Source organism: Rhinocladiella mackenziei, assembly GCF_000835555.1.
Source record: "Rhinocladiella mackenziei CBS 650.93 unplaced genomic scaffold supercont1.3, whole genome shotgun sequence".
Taxonomy (NCBI): domain Eukaryota; kingdom Fungi; phylum Ascomycota; class Eurotiomycetes; order Chaetothyriales; family Herpotrichiellaceae; genus Rhinocladiella; species Rhinocladiella mackenziei.
This window is the reverse complement of record NW_013550602.1, coordinates 1,605,447-1,625,435: the sequence shown is the minus strand read 5'-3', so window position 1 is coordinate 1,625,435 and position 19,989 is coordinate 1,605,447. Positions and strand designations below refer to the sequence as shown.

Here is a 19,989-nt window from a genome sequence, read left to right as displayed (position 1 = left end):
AAATCCCTCGGCTACAATATGTTACCATGGACCCTTCACACCGCGACCTGGACACCGGCAAATGTCGTGCTTAACCTCGAGTGATGACAGATCGTGCCGGCCTGGCCGAAAGTCCTTGCCCACATTTTGGGCCTATGTTTTATCGCAACAACTTGTTTCTGGCTCTCCGGATTTGTTCTGGCGCTTTGTTGATATTCCTGCCCCGTACTGCCGAGAATTGGATGACTACGGGAGCGGATGAGGCGGATGACCAGTTCGCTGGACAATACCCGGTATCGAATTTTCATGACGGCTTCGGACATTGGAGGTGCCGCCAGGATGGGGCCTAGTGACAGCTTGACCCGGAGCGTAAGCCGTGTGAATGGGTGGGGGATGTCCCTGAGCATTAGCGCCTATCCTGGATGCTGTAGATATCGAAAGTGATACATCATCAGCATCACGCGCACGAAAAGAGGTACAACTTCTTCTTGCTCAACTCCACTATGCTGGAAGGGACATCTACCGCGGCAAGGAAAGTTCTAATACGAGCTAGTCATAATAACTTCCCCGCAGCGTTTTCCTCGGATAAGCTTTTCTTAACAACACTAGAGCATGTCAGGATTCGGAATTGACCACTCTGGGAAACCCGAGGGAGATGAAATCCCGCGTAACTGGAGGTGGTATCCAGACCAAAAGAGGGCTTGCGGCAAAAGTTCAATGTTGATTGGATCGCTATGCCAGAAAGTGTTCGATGAAAACGTTTTCTTCAATACCACAGCGAGCACGGAAAAGAGCGCCGAGGAGTTCTACGTCGATAGCCTCCTTGATTGTCCACTCCTCGGACTCGGGGGTGCCACACTTCAATATACGAAACGTCGGTGGTCCAGTCCGCTCTACTTTGGTCGTAGGAAAACGTTTATTCCTAGCCTGATATCGCATCCAAGCAAAATCCGCGAGGTTATAATTCTCGTTCTCGAGATTGAGCTTGTCTTCATTCGCATACTAATTGCGGTCAACCATTCGACCATTGACATTATAAAGTCATTTGAGCAAGTATTAAAATCCGGCGGCTCCTGGCAAAGCACAACCTTCACAACATCAAGATGGCACCAGGGAGGCTCGAAGGAAAAGTTGCCATTGTGACTGGGGCAGCATCTGGCTTTGGTAAAGGCATTGCCACCAAGTTCGTCCATGAAGGGGCCAAGGTCATTATTGCGGACCTTTCTGCTGCATCTGCCGAAGCGGTGGCGAAGGAGTTGGGATGTCAATTCTCCGTCGCCGATGTGACCCAAAGGGAACATTGGCAAGGTCTTCTCAAGACTGCTTTGGATCACTTCGGAGGTCTTGATATTATCATCAACAATGCAGGAGCAACCTATGCCAATAAGCCCACCGCCGAAGTCACTGATAAAGACTTCGATCTTGTGATGGACGTAAACGTAAAGTCGATATACCTTTCGACGAATGTCATCCTTCCATACTTTCTTGAAAATAAAAGACCGGGGGTGTTTGTTCAAGTCGCATCAACAGCGGGTATCCGACCTCGACCTGGTCTTACCTGGTACAACGCCTCCAAAGCGGCCGTCAGCAACGCCACGAAAACCATGGCGGTCGAATACGGGCCTCAAAAGATTCGATTCAATGCTGTCTGTCCGGTGGTGGGGAGCACCGGCATGTACGTTATTGACCCTTTGGACAAATCCTTCTTTGATCATGACCTTACACTCATCCTAATCCAGGACTCATTTGTTCCTCGGAAAGCCAGACACGGAGGAAAATCGGGCTGCTTTTGTTTCCACGATTCCCCTCGGCCGAGGAAGTACTCCTGTGGATGTCGCAAATGCTTGTTGTTATCTGGCAAGTGATGAGGCCGAATTCATTACCGGTGTCAATCTAGAGGTACGCTTCAACTAGGACCACCGCGGATGAATGCTAACTGAAATCCAGGTTGATGGAGGTCGTTGTGTGTAGCGGGCACTGCAAAGGATATGTCATGGCAAGGCAGATTCTTAGGAACGAGGAGCACGGAATGGAATTTAGTGCTGTCGGTCTTCGCATCCTATGGGCGATTCCTCAAGTGCATGATATTTCGTATGAATGTTGGGTGACTTTCTAAGACTGTCAACATTTTAGCTTTTGTTCTGCACGGAAATTGGCTGCTCGCTAAACAGAAAGTGCCCAGCACGTAGCCAAACTCACCCAATGTCTCCCTAACTTTTCGGAGTGTCCCTCAAGGAGTCTTTTAGGCAATTGTGGTGAGGAGGGCGGGGGAAGTCAGGACTCGTTTCTTTCTGCAGGCCCGAACTGTGTTCCTCCGGGTGTTGCAGCCATCCGGTCATGAGCCTCCGGGGTACGCAGGAGGGGTTCGTTGGAATGCCACAATGAAGAGATATAAAGGCTCTCTCCCCGAGCACGGTCAGTTAAGGGACATCTCACGCGTGCTCCCATAAAGGGTACCGCAATTGAATAAGCTCTGATCGTCAATTCGTATCGTATTGGGTAAGTTGTATATCAGTGGGGATGCCTGACATGGACAAGCATCGTTGGGCTCTCTATTCTAGGTCTTAAAAAGCTATGATTGTTGATGTCAGACAAAAGTCTAGCAAGCAATCGACTGCAGACTTATTGCTTTGTGGAAACGAACCCGCTATCAAATGCTACAGAAGATCATCGCCTAACAGCCACTGGTTGCAGTATTTCGGTGAGATGAGAGGATTAAGATGGTGCGCGGGGGAGAGGCTGATTAGGCCCAAACAAGGCTGGGAATCGCAGGTCAGTGGGCTCCCCAAGCTAAAATGAGGGTGCAAATATGTCCAAGAAGGAGGAATAAAAGCTGCCTAGGATCTAACTAATAGCTAGTCAACAACTAGCTGCCGGCTTCTTCATCGCTGGCGGCCCTTTTTCCCCAGGTTCCTCCATGACACACATCCGTTTTATGCAGTTTCATCCTACAACTACTGAGTATATTTGCGCATGTTCTGCCCTCAGAGAATTTGATATCCCCAATTCTTGCCTCCCTGATGGTCAATCACTGTCTTCCGCTGCGGTGAACACAAACCTGATCTCTTCATTCGCAAAATGTGCAGCGCTGCCTCCTTCCTCGACATCGCGTGCCTGCGCAATGAACGGTGATTGATTCATGCCCGGCATTTCACCCAGTGCATCTTGCCCGTCAAGACAAATATCTAACATATCCTCTACTGTGAGACCTGGAATCTACCATGGTTCGTCCCTTCCCCCCTCCCAATGACCCTGTTTAATATGAGGATTTCCCAGACCACTGCAAAGAAACCACGAACCCTCCAATGTCCTGACTGCGACCTTACTGTTGCTCGACCAAGCCACCTCGCCCGTCATCTCCAGTCCCATCTACCGCCTGCTCGACGTGAACACTTCTCCTGTGGCGAATGCGGTCGTCAATTCTCGCGGAACGATGTACTCCTCCGACATCTCCGAACGGCCCATCAAGCCTCCATAACCCGAAAGAAGTCTGCTCAAAAGTCCTGTTTTCGCTGTGTGAAGAAGAAGCTGAAATGTGACCGTGTACGACCGTGTGTACCTTGCACAAAGTCGTCCTCTCCTTGCCAATACCCCGGTGATGAGCCTCTCGGCGACTCTAAAGCACCAGAAGGCAAGGCCGAATCCCCCCCTCAGAAGACACCCCATTATCAAGAGTCTGATTACCGACGGCATCCCGATCACCCACTAGATCTGGTTCAAGCTCCTCCAGGGTTTATTCCGAACACTGCTCAAAGACCTCCAGACGCCCAGGCGTTTCATGACGCTCCATTCTTCCAGCACCCCCCGGAACCCAACTCCATGCCAATGATTCCTCCCGATCTAGTTTCTTTCTCCACTACCAGCCCGACCAATGTGGGCAACGATTTTAACCAAGCCATGATGGGATTCGAGGGCGCTTACCTCCCAGGCGATTACAACTTCATGCCCTCGAATTCGGCTCCCAAAATCGCCGGCATGGCTGAAGGCGGAGTCGACTGGCTGAACCTAGAGCTGGATTCCCCCAATAATGGTGATCCTACGCAGTCCCTGGGCCCAAATTCTCAGCCCGGAAGCATATATCACGTCCCGACCTCGTCCTCAATATCGGGTGGAACCATGGAAGCCTTGCACGATCGAAACTATCAAAACGTGGCAGCACGATTCGAACCCATTCGGGCGCAAGATTCGAACAGTGCCAAAGCCATCGAGTCACAAGCGGCCGCCCACCAATGGCCTTTCGATCATACACGAAACCCGGAACCCCCAAAGTATCGACTACCGCCCCTGCGTGATATCCTTCAGGGGACCATGGCATCAAGCGGACAAGACAATGGAAATACCATCAGGAGTCTGATTCAACTTTTATCCGCCTCATATCTGCCGGAGATCGACTTCATTCAGGATATGAGTACGATGTCGGCCATGGAACTTCTGAAAACTTCACTGGAACTCTATTTCAGTGAATTCCACGCTGTACTGCCATTAGTTCACATGCCGACGTTCAACATGGCCAAGGTTCCCACTGTCACCCTTGCAGCAATGTCTTGCATAGGAGCCATGTATTCTGATGATCGACAAGGGACCGAGCAATCCTGGTCGTTAAGTGAGATTTGTATTCAAATGATTGCTTGGCTGGTGAGTATCGCTCGGGAAACTCCAGAGGATTGTTGGTTTAACATGCTGCAGGGAGGTGCTGACAGTACCAACTATTACAATGCTCCCTATCTCATAGCATGTTGCCTCCATCAAATCTACTCCCTTGGATCGGGAAATCGACGACTCTATCAAAATGCAGATTGCTCACGAGGTATATTGATCGGGTGTCTTCGGGGAATGGGTCTGCTCAAGTCTCGGGTCAGTACCGAGTTTGAAAAGGACGATGTGATAAATGGCGTGTCAACCAGCGATCCATCCAGCGAGTGGCTCAGGTGGAAGGATCAAGAACAGGAGAAACGGATCGCCTGGTCTTCATTCGAATATGACTGCAGTCTCTGCACGCTGACTTCGAGAAGGGGTGCCGTTGACCTCCCCGAACTTCCTAGTCATTTGCCCTGCGCAGAACCTCTTTGGGATGCTCCATCTGCTCAGGCTTGGATAGCTCTTTACTCTCGTTCGTCCCCTACAGCACGTGGCGCTCCAACATCGAAAATGCTCCGCAATATTTTGGCCGGCAAACCAGTTCCTGAAGATCTGCCAGCTTGGAGCAGGAGACTCTGTGCACAAAGCATAGGCCGACTGTTATGGGACATCAAACAGTTAGACATCATGTCCACGACGGAATACCTCAAGCTCCCGTCCTTAGCTATCGCTCAGAGACAAACCAAAAGTACCCTGCTGCAAGGACTCAATGCGCTTTGTGAATCAATGTACAATCTCTCTTCTACTGCCGAGCTTATCCACTACAAGTAAGTTGACATGCCCCGCAAATTGGGAGGCTGAACTGACGATGGTCTCACAGTCTAATCTCATTAATATGTCATTATTCACACCTCTACAGCGCTGATGAAGCGATGGATCTCGTCGTTCACATCTTCCGGATTTCAGCATCTCAATCGAAGCCGCCGAACAATGGCTTGGCATCGGCCAAACGACGTCTTTCATCTATCCTCCGCAAGAACCCTCATAAGGCACGCAATCTCGCCTGGCATGCGGCTCAGATCATTGCTGTTGCAAACGAATATTTGGTTTCTGCACCGTGTGAGATACTAAGAGTGTTCATGGGATATACCTTCATTCTGGCCTTCGCGAAGTTTGGCCCCCAACCGTCTCCAGACACCGATTGTGAATCGTGCTCTGTCCATTTAGATTTGTCAAATCATCGGGATGGTCAGCGGACTGCCATCTCGACATGGATTGAGAATGGAGGCCGAGCGAGTGTAGGCGCCGCCGAGAACATCTTCAGCGAGGAAGGATTGAAAGTACTCAGTCAGGATGCTCAAACGATGCTACGAAAGATGCGGTTCTGGGGATTAGCAAAGAAGTTCATCCGAATACTCGAAAGTTTCGATATCAATAGCGATTGATCACTCACCACGTCACCTCGACCGACGGCTAAGCCATCAGAGAAACCCTCAGAGACAGCTTCAGGTCCCTACAGTTTGGGTTTCTGATTGGCTTTAGGCCTTAGTTGATTTGCTTCCCAAATCTTGCGGGGGGTGGAACGTCTCCGGTATGAAGTCGAGAGCTGGGTCACCTGGGCGGGAACCACAGCCTTTCCCAACAAGACAGAATATTTCCGTCACAAATACGGCTGTTCTGACTGTACAGCTCGAATTGCCCCCGGATTTCGGAATGGTTCTGGCGACAGGCCCCTCAAAGTTCTGAAATGAAACTCTGCGGCACGCCCGAACTTCGGAGACCCAAAGCGCGGGGAAACTATGGAGCAATTAGGTGTGAAGCCGGTAGGCACGAGTCGGACGAACCAGTGGGAAGTCTATGGAGGAAGGAGAATTTGGAGGACAACCCCGTCCAGTTTTAAGTTGTGCCGACCATCGTATTCTCCTCGAGACAGCAAAATCTTTGATTCGCTTTGGTTTAGTCAGCCCAATAAACCTCCAGCCCTTTACCGACTTCAATATCGTCATTTTCAGCACTCTTGTTTATCTGGAATTCTTGTCCCAGGCCGCGATAAGACAATGGGATCCACCCCGGCCCCTAGAAATGACCAAGAGGCCCAAGATGAGATACAGATTCATCCTCTCCACCTGATGCCCTTTGATTCTCTTCCCAACAAACGACAAGTATGGCCCTATGCGCCAGGGTCGCACGAGGAAGGACTAGGTCGCCTTATCTTGTTAACGGCCGATGTTGTATCCGCGGCCGCAGCCTCGTGCATCCGCACCGGCCGACGGGTCAGTGTGGGCTGGGAGCTGACGAAGTTGGAGATTGCGAACTTCAACCGGGAGCCTTGCCAACACCGCATGGTGTCGCTGTTGGGTGGTGTAGCCTTCGACGACATCTATACTTTTAACCCGCAGCAGAGCTCGCAGTGGGATGGACTTCGGCATTTCTCCCAGCCGGATCCGTCACCGGAAGATCCGGACCGACGAGTCTTCTACGGCGGGGTGGTAAAGGACGAGATCACGACGCCCGGAACCGACAGGATCGGCATCCAGGCCTGGGCGAAGCAAGGAATCTGCGGTCGTGGTGTGTTGCTCGATTACGTCGCTTACGCGGAGCGGAAGGGGATCGAATACTCAGCATTCAGCGAGCATTATATCCCGCTGAGCGTCCTACTGGAGATTGCCCGCGAGGCCAATGTGACATTCCAACGAGGAGACATCCTATTCGTACGGGTCGGAGTCACGAAGGAATGGGACACGAAGATGACGGCGGAAGACAAGAATGCCTATGCCACGACGTCCCGGCCCTTACATGCTGGCGTGGAGGGCACCGAAGACATGCTGCGTTGGCTTTGGGACACGGGTTTCGCAGCCGTCGCGAGCGACGCCATCTCATTCGAAGTTTACCCGGCGCACCAATCATATCCCGCTCCCGATGGCCAAAGCGAGATCCCCGGGGTCTTCCTGCACGAGTACCTTCTGGCGGGTTGGGGTATGCCCATCGGTGAGCTGTTTGACCTTGAGGGTCTCAGCGAATTGTGTCAGCGTGAGAACCGCTGGGAGTTCTTCGTTGCGAGTGCACCGTTCAACATGCCTGGCGGAGTCAGCAGTCCTCCGAATTGTGTTTGCATCTTTTGAGCGTTGACAGACAGTCCTATGGTCTGGACATAGATGAGAGTATGCATTCAGAGTATCTCCTCTCATTCCGCATGACGGAATCTGCTTTTTCCCCTTCTTCCCCCCCTTCCTTCACGGCCCATTCAATTTTCAATGCATGCTTTGACTCATATAGTTTAGATTTCAGTCTTCTTTTCTAGTATAGATATTGACATATGAGACATCTGGAATACATCCAGAAGGATTCTTCCCGACGCCAGAGACCCCGACCATGGTTTCAATAAACTTCTGAGAACGAGGGTGATCCCTGATGTACATATGGACTCTCCATTGGCAGAATTCATTCATCCTACTGTCGAGGGATATTCACTTCTCGTCCGTAAAGAGTAAATTCGTTTCCGTGTGAGTGAATGTGCTAAAAGTCGTTCCATTCGGAAACAAGTTAGACCTTCGATGACGACTTCTCTGTGATCTCTGTCGGAGTTGGAGTTTCATCGGAATGAACAATATCTTTGGACTTTAGGAACTCGTCTAGCTCTCGTCGCTGCTCTTCGCTGACATCGTTGACGTGGACCGCCACGTCGTCGCCGAATTTTGCCGAGATTTCCTCCAGCGACAACCGGGCGGTTTCGGGCCAGAAAAAGTAGATCATTGGGAGGTAGACGGCGGACCAGCAGACGATGACCAAATAGTATTTCCACCCAATATTTTGTATGCCGATGGGTGCTGTCTGGAGGAGAATGATGGTAGCGGCGAATTGGCCGAACAACGAGAAGCCCATTCCGATGGGCCGAATCTCCGTCGGGAAGATCTCGGAGACATACAAATACATGGTGGTGTCGCAGAAGGTACCCTGAAACGTGAGGTAGAAAAACACAAAGAACACGCCTTCATGACCAAAGTTAGTTCGAATACGGCGGGAAAGGGTTAGATAAGAGAACGCAAAGGACGCACCAGCAGCATTTCCTCCTTGGTTGCTGGTACCTGCGTACTCAGCGAGCATGGCGCACAAACAGGACGTGGTGACGAGACAGCCGGCGGTGCCGATCATGTACATCCATCGGCGTGAGTTGACCTTATCATGTAGCCATGCCCCCAATGGGTTATATATGACACCTGCAGGTCGGGTGAGCGTGGACATGGGCGAGGAACCAAATGAGGAAACCTACCAGCAGTTGTTAGCCAGACCGCACTCAGAAGCAACGGCATAGCTCCTGTTTGTCCGAGGTTGGTGTACAAAATGACGGAGTAGTTGTTGATGACAAGTGGACCGCAAAATTCCGCACCCCATTGAGTCAAGAAGCCAATAATCATGCGCTTGCGATAGCTCTTCTTCTTAATACAGGCCATCCACGGACCATAGCCCACGGCTTTCAATTTCGCCGCATCAAGAGCGATTTGCTCCTTGGTCTGGTAAAGCTCCTCCTTCGCCACAAGATCATCAGGGTCATCCGGAGATCGTCGAAGAAGTTGAATCACCCCCCAAGCTTCTTCAGTCTTGCCTTTCTGAAGGAGCCATCGAGGCGACCGTGGAATCCAAAACGAGGTGAAGAGCAAAACGAGGGGTGGGAGAGTCTGAATGCAGAGGGGAAACCTCCAGGCGAACGATGCGTTGTGAGGGGTGGCAAAGTAACAGGCATATCCAAGCCATCCGGCAAGCATGTAGCCGAACACCAAAAAGATGGCATGATGACCAACCAGCCATCCGCGATTGTGGACAGGGGCAAGTTCGGACAGATACATCGGACAGGCAGTAACGAGAATGCCAATCCCGAGACCCGATATCACTCGACCAACCTGGAACATACTGGCGGAAATGTCAACGCATATTGGCCATACCATGGGGGTCTCGAACTCACGCGATAGCCGCGGCACCGCCCTGAAAAGCGCCTCCAATGATGGCAAGGAGGGCTCCGAGTTGAATACTTCGCTTCCGACCAATGGCTGTTGCCGACCACGCAATAAACAGACTCCCGACCGCCCCGCCAGCGCTGTAGAGGCCGTTTGCTGTAGCGATTGTATCCGTGGTCTTTCCTCCATAACCTGGTTCCCCTTGCATGGGGAGATCAAAATACTGGTACCAGCCAGGTTGACCAATAGTACTCCCAATGATGGAAGAGCAGTAGCCATAGGTCTTCTAGAGTCAACAGGTGTTTCCGAGGAGAACATTGAAGCATCTCATGAAATGGAAGTAAACGTACCATGGACCCGAAGGCAACCGCAACCGTGACGAGCCGATTATAAGAGCTCGAATGAGACGAGGTATACTTCTTCTGAACAGTCATGATTGCTGACGTGCCTCAGGAGAGATGACAGCGTATCGTCAGCAATGAAGAGATGACTGGCGTGAAGTGGAAGTAACACAGGACCAGAACGATGGGGAGTTGGCGGGATATTTCATAGGGGAAGCCCCATAGGGGAGGCCCGAAGTTGGTAGCTCCTCCAAAAAAATTTCGAGCCCGAGGCTGTAAACCATGGGGATAGGGAGCCATTTTCCCTGCGGGGTCTGGGGGCTTAGGCTTCGGGGGTCGCTGTTAGACTTCCGTCGAGATGGTTTCTCAGACTTCAATTCGACTCGGATTTTGGAAAAGTGAGACTAATTGCTCGCGAGGAAGCAAAACCCAGATTCCTTTGGTCCACATCGAAAAGCCATTAGGTCCTTCCCAAGGATTATGGTTCGGACAGAAATCGGGAAAGGATGGACAAGTCAGATTTCTTCAGACCCTCTTGGAGTCTCCGCCTGGAACCAAAAAGCCTGGAGCGTACCACAACAATCTCCGAGAGGCCAATAAATCCCAGCATTTGACTGAAAGAGCCGAGGAATACCAATCCCTCCGGGGCATGGGCTAATCACTAACCTGCTTGTTACCTCCCCAGGGTGAAAGTCGTCGTAATGGTGGGGACAACCAAGTCGGTAAATGCGAAGATAAAAAGCCATGCATGCCAGCACAATTGTTGCCAGGAGTCGGTGTCTCCATGTTGCTGCAGGGTGTTTATCGATATGGCCTTTGGCGGCCCACGCCTTGCGCATCTCTATCGCTATCCGTGGACCATCCGGGACAAGCATTGCTGTGACATCCCAACACAATTCAGACCACACTCGGGGACATGGTTTGCAGAAGCTGAATGCCGGCCATGCACATGCAAGCCTTAGAACGGTCATCTCTTGGTGGACAACATGTTTGATCCTCAATGAATGCGTTCCACTTTGCTCAGTTGATTTGAACTCGCCCGGTGATTGGCAACGTGAACAAATCAACGGACCTTGAGTTATCTCAAGACTGCGATAGGCCGAAGGGGGTCATCTTCGCTGATGAAGAATCGATACACGGAATGTACGTCAGCCGAAGGCCGGAATGCTAGGACAAGGTCCTTTGCCAAGGGACAGTTTAGGCGCACATAAGGTCTCCTACCATGAGACTTGTCCATGCATTGTCCACATCTGCGCCGGCTTTAAATCTGCTTCGGGAATAAAGGGTTCTTTTTGATCTCCACCATGATTGTGCTCCCACACGGCTAGAAATGTTGCCAAAATGGACTTTGCACTGAAGAATGACGCTGACGATTATGATCCTAGTTATTGCGCACATGATTTCAATGCTTGAACCAAGAGGACGGCCATTTGATGGAAACAAACATACTACAACATGATAGTCGGCTTTGAACAATGGTTCCGACGGGTGTAAAGGGGCCGGCCCGACGATGGGCCAAAGTCGATGATAGCTCCTAACCGAGATCGAAGATCGGCGCCATTGATGGCGGCGGCAGAAAGCGGTCCTTGCGACGCCAACGCAACCGTGGCTAATTAGCGTTCCACGAAAGCTTTCAGATACCGCAAAGTCAACAAAGAGACGGTGTGAATGTTTCACAAAAATTTCGGGCAGCCTCGAATTCAGATAATCAGGCGAATTCTAGGATTCGGACAAGACGACGTTCATTTTGACGTTGATTCTCGTAGGGTATCCGAGCTGTGCAGCAACGTAGTTTGAAGAAGAACCTCAGAACTGTGGGGTTATTGAGGGCCCAGTGAGCCTCCGACAGACTTCCTTATGCCTGGGAGGGCCTTCAAGCAAGCAAATGAGCTCGGGCCCCTCCTTGCATAACGGGGGCTTAAAAGGGGGGAAGGGTTCCCATCCATGTCGCGTTGTTTCCTCTCTCTTACACATTGCTTCATTCACGCTCGACATGAGGATCAAAGGACGGTAATGGCCCAGTAAATTGCCTGTGATCGAAAGGATTTGTGACGGATGGAGATAATGGCCCCCTCGACCAAAATTCTTCGTTCTCTCTTGCTTGCTGGCGACTTTACCGACAGAGGCTCAACCGGAGAAAACCCAAGAGTAGGTGACGAAGTTGTCGACCAGATGCATAGACTGGTTTCCGCTAGTGAGTGAAGTGGGTAGAGTATTTGAGAAGCAATGAAATGCCATCACAATGGTGGTTTGAAGATGGAGCGTCGAAGTGAGTGACTTCCACGATGATCGGATATGATTCCGCCTCAACTCTAAAATTCATTCGCAAGACGTCAACGCATCGCATCTTCATCCTCATCCACCTCCTGTCTTCTCCGTCCACGCTTCCTTCCCCCATCATGGATGATGCCGTAGAAATCTACAACGTACCCTACGTCGAAAATGGCCACACGAGACAGAAACTCGATCTCTTTCTCCCCCAGGGTAGTAATCAACGACCTTTGATCATCTATATTCACGGCGGAGCATTCCTCTTTGGAACCAAAGAGACCGAACTCGTTCCCAGACACCTGCAAACCAAAGGCTACGCCGTTGCCTCCCTCGACTACCGACTCAGTGGAGACGCGTACTTTCCGGCAGCATTGGAAGATTGCAAGTCGGCGGTCCGTTGGCTCCGGGCACATGCCGACATGTACAGATTGGATCCAGATCAATTCGTTGCTTGGGGTGAATCCGCGGGTGGTCATCAAGCAGCGATGCTGGGAACGACCGACACAACCAAGGAATTCGATGTCGGGGAATACCTGAACGTATCCAGCGCAGTCCAAGGCGTGGTGGACTACTATGCCCCCTCCGATTTTCTCCAGATGGACGACCACGCACTACCGGGAACTCGTCCCCACAATGCCCCAAATTCGCCCGAATCCCGATACCTAGGGGGCACTATCACTGAGCACCCGGATAGAGTCAAGAGAGCAAATCCCATGACCTACGTATCCGCCTCGACACCTCCATTCTTCATTGCCCACGGTACGGACGATCATACAGTTCCCTTCCACCAGAGCGAACTACTCGTCGCAGCATTGAAAGAAGCCGGCGTCCCTGTGATCTTTCACCCAGTGGATGGAGCCGACCACCTGTTTCGAGGAATGACCCCCGAGCAGGATCATTTCCTCAATGAAGCTACGGAGAAGTTCCTGGACGACGTGTTTGCAGGGAACGTGCCAAAATAGTTCGCCACAAGGTGTGCCAGCCAAAGATTCAGCGGCTGCTTGCGGGGGTGTCGTCGATCAAGCCTGGTCCCGATTTGCAGGTACCTAAAATGCTTCACGCTACCAGTTCTGGGCATCTCTTCCCCCCCTCTTCTCTTCCCGGGTGCCTGTGCAATTGGACATACCATCCCTTTGTTAGTCTATGTTTCTCCCCTCTCGCCATTCTTGTTCCCATGTGTCCAATTCGGGATCTTGTTCTTTACTCAATCCATTGCTGCACGTCTCAATTCCTCGCATTTAACTCCTCTTCCACCTCATTTAAGACTTTCATCAACCTAGTAATGGCAGATCAGTACACAATCACCCACTCCAACAGTGCCTCGTTTCAAAGAGAATAACAACCGAGCCCAAGTCCGTAGACGAGCCGTGACGTGACATGACATGAAAGACTCGAACTCGAACTCGAACGTACCTATTCAAACCCAACGTCAACTCCTCTCTCGGCGTCGCAAACGTCAACCTATAATTCCCATTCTGTTCACTGCCAAAACTCGCCCCCATGGCCAACCACACTCCCCCCCTCGCCATGCGCCAGTTCAACTCGAGTTCCGCCTCCAGCGAATCGTCCTTCAAATACCGTGATAGATCAATCCAAATGAAACTCGTCACACTCGCGGGGCTATACAGGATATTATTCTCCTTGAAGAACGACACAGTGAATTCGTACGCCTCCGTCATTCGAGACCGGAACAGCGGAAAATACCTTTCCAGAAAGGGTTCGTCAGTGAGCATATTCAGCCACGCATGCTCTGCCACCTGGGAGGCTCGCGTGAAGCTGTCGACGGCCTTGAAGGCTTTGAGTAAGGTCCCGCCCGCGGGACTGATCAGGGCGCCAATGCGGAGGCCGTTGGCGCAGAAGTCTTTGCTCATGGCGTAAATGATGTGGACGAGAGAGGGGTCAATGTACTCTGCCAGGGGGAGAGAGAGAACGGAGACGAAGGATGGAGGGTCAGGAAAGTCGGTGCTGGGGAAGTGAGAGCACGCATAGACCTCGTCGGAGATCAGGTGGATGTTGTATTTTGCACAGAGTTGGAGCATATCTGTCAGGAAAGCCTTCGGGTAGGGTCGGCCCAGCGGGTTATGTGGGTTGGAGAGCAGGACGGCACGGATAGGCACGCCGGCGGCGTTGGAGAGGTGTAAGGCTTGTTCGTATAGGGCGACGGCAGCGGGCGAAGTGGGGTTGATGGATCCAAAGTCAACGAGCACCGGCTTTACTCTGCGAATGTGAGTTCAAGAGCATAAAAGGATGGGTTGAGTTTTGGCACGTTGCTTTTAAAAGAAGGAGAAAAAGAGAGAGGAGGGGGGAAAGAGGGAAGGAGGAACGACGCACTGACTTTGCCCGAGCCTCGATGTCTGGGAAAAACCCGACGTACAGCGGGCGGCCCACGAGAATACCATCGCCAGGCTCGCCGACACAGAACGCCATGTTGTCTACCGCGCTGCCGGCGCCGTTGCAGATGCAGATATGGCTCTCGTTGATCTCGGTCGAGGGTTGGAAGTTATCGGCGACAAATGTAGCCAGAGCCTTGCGCAGGGCGGTCGAGCCGGCGGGTCCCTGGCCATAGGTCAGATGCCATGGGTTGACATTCATGTTTGTGTTGACATGGTTGACGATCTCGTCGCGCATCAGTTTGTTCTCGGCAACAGCTAGCGCGACGATGCCTTCTGGGTTGGTTTCTGGGTCATATTGGTTGTAGAAGCAGTAGGCGCGGACATCGTGGAGTTTATCTCGGACCAGGTTCGAGAGGGCCCGTTGAGAGATGTAGCCCATATTCTTCGGCGAGAGTGTTTGAGAGGGAAGTGAGGTAGAGGTAGCGGGAGGATAGCGAGATACGGGAGTGACTGTGATTCTGATATAGTTAGCCGCGACTATCCAGACTCCACCTTCATTCGCTCCTCATTCCCTGTGCGCTTCAATTCCATCCAGTCTCTCTGGCTCCTCTCCCTTGTCGCAGTCAACTTCGAGAGATCCAATTGTGCTGGCCTGTCCACACAGCTCGACCCTTTCTACGTCAAGATCCCTTCAAACGCTTAAGTCGAACCGTACAAGAACACATCCCTCTACATTCTGCCGCCCAATGCCGCTCTGTCCAGGATATTTTTTTGGTGACAGGGACGTTGAACGGTACCAGGATTCCTGTATCCGGATATACTTTGCGGCCATGACTCCTTCCGGTGGAGAGTCGCTTGCCCGGGCCAATGCTCGTCTTTCCCGGCACCAGTGATCCCTCCGTCGATGCTGCAAGGACAACATCCGCTGTGAATGCGACCTGTGAAAGCACATCTACAAGGCCAGTTGCGGCATGCTACAGTTAAGGATGTGAGCTATCTGCTTATCCTTTAGGCTGGTCAACAGGTTTGGCTGGACTGGATTTCAACGGTGTCAAGGGACCTTGTAGATGCCAGAGACATTCTGAGCCTCAGTTAGCCGCCCGAGTGCACCAGACGGAGGTGGCTCTATTCCTGCAGTATCCTCTTTTATGGACATAAAACTGCTCGAGATCCGACGTGAGAGATTTATCGTGATGAACCAAGGAGTAGCAAGAGGAGAAGTAAAAGTCGGTGAACTTAGAAAAGGACTTCTATACATGCCATAATCAAGTCAGTACAGTATGCCGAGAAGCTCCGGAATGGGATGCTTCTCGATATCATTTACTGCATCTCGGATACTGACTGCTCGTTTCTCTCCGAGTATCGGACCGACCAAACTGAAGAACTTTGCATCGACTTGCTCTCTCGTGAAAGGGTGCTGTGCCTCGCCCAGCGGATACGGGATATCGACCTCAGCGACTTGTCCATTCTCATATTCAACCTTCATTCTCGACCCAAATTGTTTAATCGAGCTGTCGCCGACGCAATTGATTTTGTCAGAGAGCATTCGAACCTCCCCGTCCATTAATCGATCCTTCTCGTAGCATTGGACGCCGTTATCCGACCCGTACAGAAAGCTATTTGCCGTCGTGAAGTAAGCGGAAAACTGCGCATCGACCATATTCTCGGGATGAATCTTGTTGGGAGTCGGAGCGCCCACGACGCTGACGTTGGCCGGACTCAAAGACAGAGTAATCCTCTTCACATCCCGGGCTTTCAGTCCTTTATCGCGGCCCAATTTGACTGCGTTTTCGATGAATCCGTGCGTCATGCGACAAGCGGGAAACGGCTTCAAGGATGTTTCCAAAAATTCCCATCTCACTCCCAAATCCTCGGTGAGATACCTCAGATCTTTATTTTCCTTGGGACTGTATGCGTGCAGGAAGCCAAAGGTGCCTTCGAAAATCTTTGCTGCTCCAGTGACTCCTGCCTCAGCCAGCGCCACGCACATGAATGCGTCATGCACGGCGAACCCCGGGTGAAGTCGCTTGTTCCAACTCCCATTCTCCAGATACTGCATTGAACCCGCGGCCTTCGATCCACCGAGTCCAAACGCATTTTCGACAGTTTCCGCGCGGAGTTGCTTGAGGACACAAATGGTCGCAATGGCACCAAAGATGCCCGCGGTCGAAGTATTGTGGAATCCTCGAGAATATGCTTCATTGCCGAGTTCCTTGCCCAACCGACATGTAATCTCGTATCCGATGGCGACAGCTAGGAGAAATCTGTCCACATCTGCCTGATCACCGAGAATCTCCGCCTGGGTCAGACCGGCGGCTATCGCGGTGACTCCGGCATGCAGCGTGCCTTTTGCATAGGTATCGTCGAAATCCAGCGAGTGGCCTAAAGCAGCGTTGAGCAGGCCGGCGTACTGAGGGGTAAATGACTTTCCCTTTCCCAACACGGTATATGATCCCGTTTGTCCTCCCAGAGACTTGACGGCATTGCAAATTGAAAATGTCGAGTCTGAGGAATAGCTTGCAGCTAGTGTGACTCCGATAAAGTCGACGATGTACTCCTTCAGTCTGCCTCGTATCTCCCTCGATAGCGCGTTGGTGTCGGCATTGGCTACAAAGTTGGCGAATATTGAAGTCGCGGGGATATCGTCCGGTTTGTGCGATCCGGTTACACCATTTGTGGATGTGTCGCTGTTAAGGTCGCCTGTTTTCAGAGACATGGTCATAAGATGGGTGACGGATATATTGACAAACGGTTTTCGAGATACGAGGCGCCCACGTTGGTTTAATACTGGCCGACGCCAACTCCGCACCCCTCATTTCGGTCGGTTGCGAGACGCACCCTGAAGTGGGAATTCTCGGAAGAGTAGACCCGAATGGGTTGAGATGTGCCGTTGCTCGGAATTAAAGTTGGGAGTGGCTGGCAATGGCAAAGACTTCAATGCCCTTTCTGAGAAAACTGTCCCCAAAAATATATCATATGCATGACTTGGCAGTGTATGATGCACCTGGATCATACGCCTGAAACCGAACTTCAAGACTCCAATATATTGGAAGTCGCAACGGAGTAAAGAGAATGTGCGGTTGGGTAAAAATCTGCCAGGGATGCCGGTGCATCTTTCGCAGGAAACAGGGCACTTCCATGGCGTTGAGTCAATCCACCCAGACCGTTCATATGTGCTAGGCCGATTACTCGAATCTCGATATTGACTCTGAGAGGAGACGTGATGGCAATGGACAGGCCGAGGGCATTGCTCGACCATATGGCACTATTGATGAAGCAAAGGAACCCATATATGGCCATGAAGCCGTGGATTCTGGTAGTAAGAGCTGAGAATTTGCAGCTAACGCTCATCATTCGGGTAAGGAACAATCCCCGATTGTGCGGTGTTGATCCGCGTACCAACACACAGGTAATGTAGCGAAGAGGATAACAAGATAGCGAGGGCCGTCGTGTACCGAGCGTTGGTAGAATTGTAACCCAACGAGAGATACTCCAACGGGGGTGACCCCTTTGACTAACAGGAGCCATCTCCAAGTCTGGAGATGATTGCTCCGCCAGCAACGCCGCCAAAAGCACCGAATTCTGACCGTTCATGCCATACGAGATCGAGATCATAAAGAGCACTGCGGACTTCTCCACGTCAGGTGTAATCATTCTTCGATTAACCCTTACACGAAAGTCGACTTCGAATATCCCTAGCAGTAGTCGAAGGACAATGAGACGAGAGGGTTTGGTAACGTAGGCGAGAAGCGCTGCCATCACTCCCCATGCAAACATAATGATTTTGTAAAAAGATAGATGGTCGTGTTCGAGAGAGGGTCACGCTATTCTGCAGTCGGCCCAAGGAACTTAGATTGATATTGGCGAACTTACTTGGACAGTGCTGCTGCACACGTGCACCCGATAACCCATTGGATAGTGTTAATCAGAAAGATGCAAATCATCTTCCATTCCAGCGATGTTTGTGCCAGGCCCATATTGGCCCGATCCTGAAGTCTCTAGGCGCTTGGTCCTTCATTGTCAATGAGCCAACATATAGCACCACAAAAGAGAAAGGGTAAAGAATGCAAATTGATGGCATCAATTACGGATTAATTTTGCGCACCAGCCATTTCTCAACAGCAGGGTCAACCCGTTGCATCTTCGCAAAATACCTCCTTTGAGATCTGACCACGTTCAATGACGTCCATGTCACAAGGTCGTAGAGAGATAACGACAAGTGAAGAAAATCTTATGGCCGCATAAGACATCTCGCAGGAAGCCACTGGTCTCACAGCTCTATTATATAACTCTCAAGAGAGCCAACGGCATATGCCCAGATACGATGCTATGCATCGACCCCAGCCGGAGAAGTTCTCGGGGGCAGGATAGACTAGCATACGTCGGGATTGCTCTAAAGCTAAACTGCCATGAAGTTGATGGATCAAGCGTCACAAAATCTCCAGAGCTTTGTCCACTGATCAGGACCCCGTGCTAGTAACATAGTACCCTCGTTTGGGGGGCCACTTTCTAGGCTTGGACTTGAATTTGTCTTGATCTCTGTCCTGTCAGTCACATTAGGTGATGAGGCGAGGATTTTGAAGGTCCAGGGACGGCTTCAGTCGGTCCGTCTGAGACAGCAGCAGGTATCATTTAGTATGAGATTGAGACGACACGTGGGTTGTCCATTCCTCAGACCTTTGGGAGGCTCCGAACGACGTCTTTCGACCATCCATTCATCGGCCTTGAGTCCACTTAGATCGGCATCTGGTCTTTCGCAAGGTCATTCGATACTAGGGTGGATAAAGTTGCGGAGTACGCGAGGTTCACTCCGACCATAGAGGGCATTGGTCCTCCTTGAGTCTTTGCTAAGCCCTGGCCCAATATACTGGGGTTGGTAGCTTTCTCAGCCCCCAGCGGTTCGAAACACCTATTGTCGACATTACTTACGGTATCTTATCGACTTCGAAATGACCAGTTGTGCAACATACCCTAACTTGAAAGACCCTATAGGGCTGGTGAAGAGAATAGGTCAAACTGGGCCGACAAGGACAGAGACCTGGGGAGATGATTACTGCCATTGCCAGAGTTCTTTCTCATATCAAAGTCAAGGTCTTCGGCTGTGACCCTCAGTCTGGACGCCGCAAAGTCTACCGCCCCGGCGTTTGCGTGAAGAAAAGAGAGAAAGAGAGAAAAGGGGAAAGGGGAAAGGGGGACATTTGTGATGTATTAGCCGCCGATGTGACAAGATCTTCTGGTGTGCAAAAGGTGGTTGACGCAGTCATGTCCGAGTATGGCAGAATTGACATCCTGGTAAACAATGTTGGGGCGACAGAACCAGGGGATCCAGTCAGTCGGTCATGGAACAAACAAGTCCGACTCGACCCAAAAATGTTTATCTTTCTTGTTATGCTGTCTTGCATATTTTGGAGATACAGAAATCAGGGAGCCCTTGTGAACAATGCCAGTATCGCAGGCTTGCGGTATTTGAGAAATTCTCAGGTTTGCTGCAGTCATCCAATTCACCAAAGTCACGGCGGTCATCTATACCTGCCA

General features: G+C 51.2%; 8 protein-coding genes across 8 annotated transcripts; 4 read left to right on the top strand and 4 right to left on the bottom strand.

The window, feature by feature from the left end:
- Positions 1-1,082: 1,082 nt before the first annotated feature.
- On the top strand, positions 1,083-1,950 carry Z518_04112 (uncharacterized protein; the record flags this gene model as incomplete). The annotated part of the gene is made up of 3 exons (XM_013417820.1): positions 1,083-1,654; positions 1,719-1,878; positions 1,927-1,950. The coding sequence occupies 3 exons, from the start codon at positions 1,083-1,085 to the stop codon at positions 1,948-1,950; spliced, it is 756 nt and encodes a 251-aa protein (XP_013273274.1).
- Positions 1,951-3,225: 1,275 nt separating this feature from the next.
- Positions 3,226-6,002, top strand: Z518_04111 (uncharacterized protein; the record flags this gene model as incomplete). The annotated part of the gene is made up of 3 exons (XM_013417819.1): positions 3,226-4,614; positions 4,666-5,384; positions 5,438-6,002. 3 exons carry the CDS (start codon positions 3,226-3,228, stop codon positions 6,000-6,002), a joined length of 2,673 nt encoding a protein of 890 aa, XP_013273273.1.
- Positions 6,003-6,614: 612 nt separating this feature from the next.
- Z518_04110 (uncharacterized protein) lies at positions 6,615-7,679 on the top strand (the record flags this gene model as incomplete). Its single annotated transcript, XM_013417818.1, has 1 exon — positions 6,615-7,679. One exon carries the CDS (start codon positions 6,615-6,617, stop codon positions 7,677-7,679), a length of 1,065 nt encoding a protein of 354 aa, XP_013273272.1.
- Positions 7,680-8,100: 421 nt separating this feature from the next.
- Positions 8,101-9,943, bottom strand: Z518_04109 (uncharacterized protein; the record flags this gene model as incomplete). Its single annotated transcript, XM_013417817.1, has 5 exons — positions 8,101-8,546; positions 8,613-8,774; positions 8,828-9,465; positions 9,518-9,792; positions 9,860-9,943. The coding sequence occupies 5 exons, from the start codon at positions 9,941-9,943 to the stop codon at positions 8,101-8,103; spliced, it is 1,605 nt and encodes a 534-aa protein (XP_013273271.1).
- Positions 9,944-12,249: 2,306 nt separating this feature from the next.
- Z518_04108 (uncharacterized protein) lies at positions 12,250-13,083 on the top strand (the record flags this gene model as incomplete). The annotated part of the gene is made up of 1 exon (XM_013417816.1): positions 12,250-13,083. The coding sequence occupies one exon, from the start codon at positions 12,250-12,252 to the stop codon at positions 13,081-13,083; it is 834 nt and encodes a 277-aa protein (XP_013273270.1).
- A 339-nt stretch (positions 13,084-13,422) lies between these two features.
- Positions 13,423-14,893, bottom strand: Z518_04107 (uncharacterized protein; the record flags this gene model as incomplete). The annotated part of the gene is made up of 2 exons (XM_013417815.1): positions 13,423-14,338; positions 14,457-14,893. The coding sequence occupies 2 exons, from the start codon at positions 14,891-14,893 to the stop codon at positions 13,423-13,425; spliced, it is 1,353 nt and encodes a 450-aa protein (XP_013273269.1).
- Positions 14,894-15,724: 831 nt separating this feature from the next.
- Z518_04106 (uncharacterized protein) lies at positions 15,725-17,170 on the bottom strand (the record flags this gene model as incomplete). The annotated part of the gene is made up of 1 exon (XM_013417814.1): positions 15,725-17,170. The coding sequence occupies one exon, from the start codon at positions 17,168-17,170 to the stop codon at positions 15,725-15,727; it is 1,446 nt and encodes a 481-aa protein (XP_013273268.1).
- A 314-nt stretch (positions 17,171-17,484) lies between these two features.
- On the bottom strand, positions 17,485-17,754 carry Z518_04105 (uncharacterized protein; the record flags this gene model as incomplete). Its single annotated transcript, XM_013417813.1, has 1 exon — positions 17,485-17,754. One exon carries the CDS (start codon positions 17,752-17,754, stop codon positions 17,485-17,487), a length of 270 nt encoding a protein of 89 aa, XP_013273267.1.
- Positions 17,755-19,989: the final 2,235 nt, after the last annotated feature.